The following is a 3,449-nucleotide window of genomic DNA, read 5'->3' as shown; positions in this document are numbered from 1 at the left end:
GGTACATAAATCAGCAACCACCCAGCTGACACAGGTATGGACACCTGACCATTCCCATTTGCATTCCCAGCCCTTATTTTCCAGGCAGGTTGGAGAACAAGAGCTCTCCTAACTCGCCGCCTGCGAGCTCCCGCAGCACCTCCCCTCGCAGACATGCGTGCGCAAAGCTTTACCTGATTAATTCAAGCTGAGCCAGCTCCAGATTGGCTTGAAAAATAGGCTTCTTTGTAAACAGTTCCCCGAGGATACAGCTGCAAGGAGGAAAAGCAAGAGGTCACGACAGCAAACCCTGGGGATGAGCGTCGCAACACGGCAGCGTTTGTGCTGGGGAGCGGCTTTGCCTGAGGAGAGTGATTTGCATCGGGGCTTGTAGTGACAAACTGACCTGTGTGTACCCAGTCCCCAGCCCTGGGCTCCTGGGAAGCACCTCCCTGCAAGAGCTGCTGAATGCAGGAGGCCCCTGGCATGTTAACTCTTTGCAGGAAAAGGAGGAAGTGTCAATGTGATAAGAGAAAGAGCTCCTCGTTTCCTCTGGGTGCAATAATTTGGGATTTTTAGCTTTGCTTGTGGGTGTCAGGGCCAGCAGAGGAGCTGGGTTTGTGCACACACAGCTCTTGAACAGCTGGGAGGGAATGAGGGAGCATCTCCGCCTCCTGAAATCCTCAATATCTCCCCTCAAGCCACCAGGAATTGGTGCCAGAAGGAGCTGGGAGATACAAACTCGTGTCTGCTGGAATGGGAATAACCCACACACGTGGTGCTGAGCAGCAACTGGGCCTCACAGTCAGTAATTAACATTAATTACTGATTTTACCAACCTCTGTTTGTGTTATAAACCCTGCTGGAGTTTAGCTGGGAATATCCCAATGGGAAGTGCACACTTTGGGGAATCCAGACTTCAGTCTCTGCTTCTGAATCATTCGGAAAAACGTTCCACTTTTGTGGTTGAACTGCTCAGATCCCTGTTTCTACTACTGAAACTTCCTGACACCTGAAATCCCTACTTTAAAATGTTATAGCTGAACAAAAAATCAGTGACAAATTGGAACTTGAAGAGTTTAGAGAAAAATTCTCCAAAAAACACACGGAAGGAGTGAGCAGCACAAGGCAAATGTGTCACCCCTCCTGGGTTGTGTCACCCCTCCTGACCTCAAGGGCACATCAATATCAGGTTGGTTTGCATTTTAAAGAGTGAAAATTGTATTTTTTACCTTTTGTCATTTCAAAATCAAGAAAAACCTAATTCTAGGAGTTTTTTTAAAGAGCTGACAGCCCCTTATCCCCTCACAGCACAGCACTGTGCCATGTTCCTGTCTCACCTGAACACTCTGCAGGGTTAGGACAGATCCAGCTGCAAGAATTGGCCCAATTAAGGAGCAGCAGAAAATTGTATTTTTCCCTTTTTCTCATTTCAAAACCAAGAAAAACTTCAATCTGGGAGTTTTCACTCAATATTTTCAATGGAATGACACCCTCCTATTCCCTCACAGCAGCCTTGTGACGTGTTCCTGTCTCACCCTAATGCTCTGCAGGCATCCAGCTGCAAGAATTGGCACAAACCAAGGAGCAGCTCTCCTGGGAACACTCAGGAGCTGCTCCCAGAGGCAGGGAAGGTCCAGCAGGACTCACCCACAGCTCCACACGTCGATGGCAGGGGTGTAACGCTCCTCCCCGAGCAGCAGCTCCGGGGGTCGGTACCACAACGTAATGACTTTGTTGGTGTAGGGACGGCTGCAAAGAGAAAAAAACAAAAACACCATAAAAAACTCATCCCAAGAGGCACAAAACCCTGAAAAACTGCTTGGTTTTACTTTCCAGTGGCAGCAGCGAGGGATTTCAAGGGCTGAACTTCCAGAGCACCAGGATGAGTTAAAAATACAGCTGAGGAGGTAACATGGATTTTACAGGACTCAGAACTCGTTGTAGGTACCCAAAACTGAAAATCCCTGAGCCCCAGCACTGAATGGTGACTGATCTTGGAGCAAAATCTGCTCCAGGACAGGTCAAAAGCAAGCAGAGATGATGTTTTGCCTCCTCTTCTAATGAAAAGTTATTCATTATCAGCCAGGAGTGGATTTTCCACCAGCTGGAGCTGGATGATACCACTGGAAATAATTTCTCAGGATTTGCAATTGAGGGATTATGAGAATATTAAGAAGAAAGAAGCTCATCCCTCCCAGGTAAGGCCCTTCTCCTTCCTCACCTCTCCTCCGAGCTGTAGAGTCGGGCGAGCCCAAAATCTGCAAGTTTGATCTGCCCGCTGAAAGACAAAAAAAAAAAAACAGTCCCTGGTTTGAATCACAGTTGAATCAGAGAATTATACAGTGTACTGAGCTGTGAGGGACCCATCAAAGTACAACTCCTTTAACCCCAGTTAAAAGATGAAGGAACCCCACTGCAGAGAAAAACCTCCCAAAGCCACATTTGCAGGAATTCCTGCTGGATATGCCAGGCTTAATTCTCCACCTCTAATTTCATGCTTCAAAGAAATAAAGAGTAAAAAAAGTAAAAAAGCATCAATAATTCAGTGTCATCTGCATCACAAACCCTACCCAAAAAGCCAATGTCCTTGAGAATTTTTTTAGATTGATATCCAGACGTGTGGTTATTATGGACAGGATTTTCCTTAGACCTCCTACTCCTGAGCACACCCAAAGTGAGGAAAATACTGGGTTGCTCTCAGCTGAACCCAGGGAAAACACCACGAAAAAACAAGTGGATCCACTGTCAGGTTACCTGTTGTTCAGTAAAATGTTGGAGCACTTGATGTCTCGATGAAGGAAATTCTTTTTGTGACAGTAATCCAGACCCTCCATTAACTGTTTCATGAAAGACTTGATATGGTCCTCTGAGAAATGTACCAAGCCAGATTCTAGCAGCCCCATTAGGTCATGGTCCATGTACTCAAACACAAGGTAAAAGGCACCTGTAATAGACAGAAAAATGGTTGAAAATGAAAAAAGACACAAAAAAAGGAGGAATGAAAAGAGATTCAATTATTGAAAAGAGTGGTTTTCGTGAACTGCTCTGCTGGATAATTTTTTTTTTAACACAGCCCTGTGAAGGTTTGGGCTTACTGGGTGTCCTTTTCCCTCAGGGGGTTAAAAAGCCCCAAAACAACTAAAGTAGCCCCTACAAGACGAAATCTGAAATTAAATATACACTCAAATTCCTCTGAAGTTCTGGCCACGTTTACCTACATGCTTTTGGTTATTCTCTTTTAAGAGAGGTTGGTTATTGTCTCTCAACAGTTTGGTTATTCTCTCTTGACAAAGTTTGTTTATTTTCTCTCCAGAGAGTTTCACTATTCTCTCTCCAGAGAGTTTGGTTATTTTCTCTTAAGAGAGTTTGGTTATTCCCTCTCAGAGTTTGGTTATTCTGTTTCAAGAGAATTTGGTTACTTTCTCAAGAAAATTTGGTTATTTTCTCTCAAGAGAGTTTGGTTATTC

At 44.9% G+C, this 3,449-nt stretch overlaps 1 protein-coding gene across 1 annotated transcript; it reads right to left on the bottom strand.

The window, feature by feature from the left end:
- Positions 1-154: 154 nt before the first annotated feature.
- LOC130588407 (cyclin-dependent kinase 12-like) lies at positions 155-2,946 on the bottom strand. Its single transcript, XM_057389331.1, has 4 exons — positions 2,737-2,946; positions 2,204-2,260; positions 1,630-1,731; positions 155-251 (listed from the first exon to the last, which is right to left on the bottom strand). Exons 1-4 carry the CDS (start codon positions 2,898-2,900, stop codon positions 170-172), a joined length of 405 nt encoding a protein of 134 aa, XP_057245314.1. The 5' UTR covers positions 2,901-2,946; the 3' UTR covers positions 155-169.
- Between the last annotated feature and the right edge of the window lie 503 nt (positions 2,947-3,449).

Source organism: Malurus melanocephalus, unplaced genomic scaffold (genome assembly GCF_030028575.1).
Source record: "Malurus melanocephalus ecotype Western Australia unplaced genomic scaffold, MMel_1.1 scaffold_4851, whole genome shotgun sequence".
NCBI lineage: Eukaryota > Metazoa > Chordata > Aves > Passeriformes > Maluridae > Malurus > Malurus melanocephalus.
Note: the sequence above shows the minus strand (reverse complement) of the source record. Positions and strands in the feature narration are given on the sequence as shown.

Bases quoted from the DNA above. Each gene is read 5' to 3' on its own strand.
- LOC130588407 (XM_057389331.1), bottom strand. From the start codon at position 2,900: ATGGACCATGACCTAATGGGGCTGCTAGAATCTGGCTTGGTACATTTC. The intron at 2,261-2,736 runs GTAACCTGACAG...TTTGTCTTTCAG, and splicing joins AACATTTTACTGAACAACAG to CGGGCAGATCAAACTTGCAG. The intron at 1,732-2,203 runs GTGAGGAAGGAG...TTCTCTTTGCAG, and splicing joins CTCTACAGCTCGGAGGAGAG to CCGTCCCTACACCAACAAAG.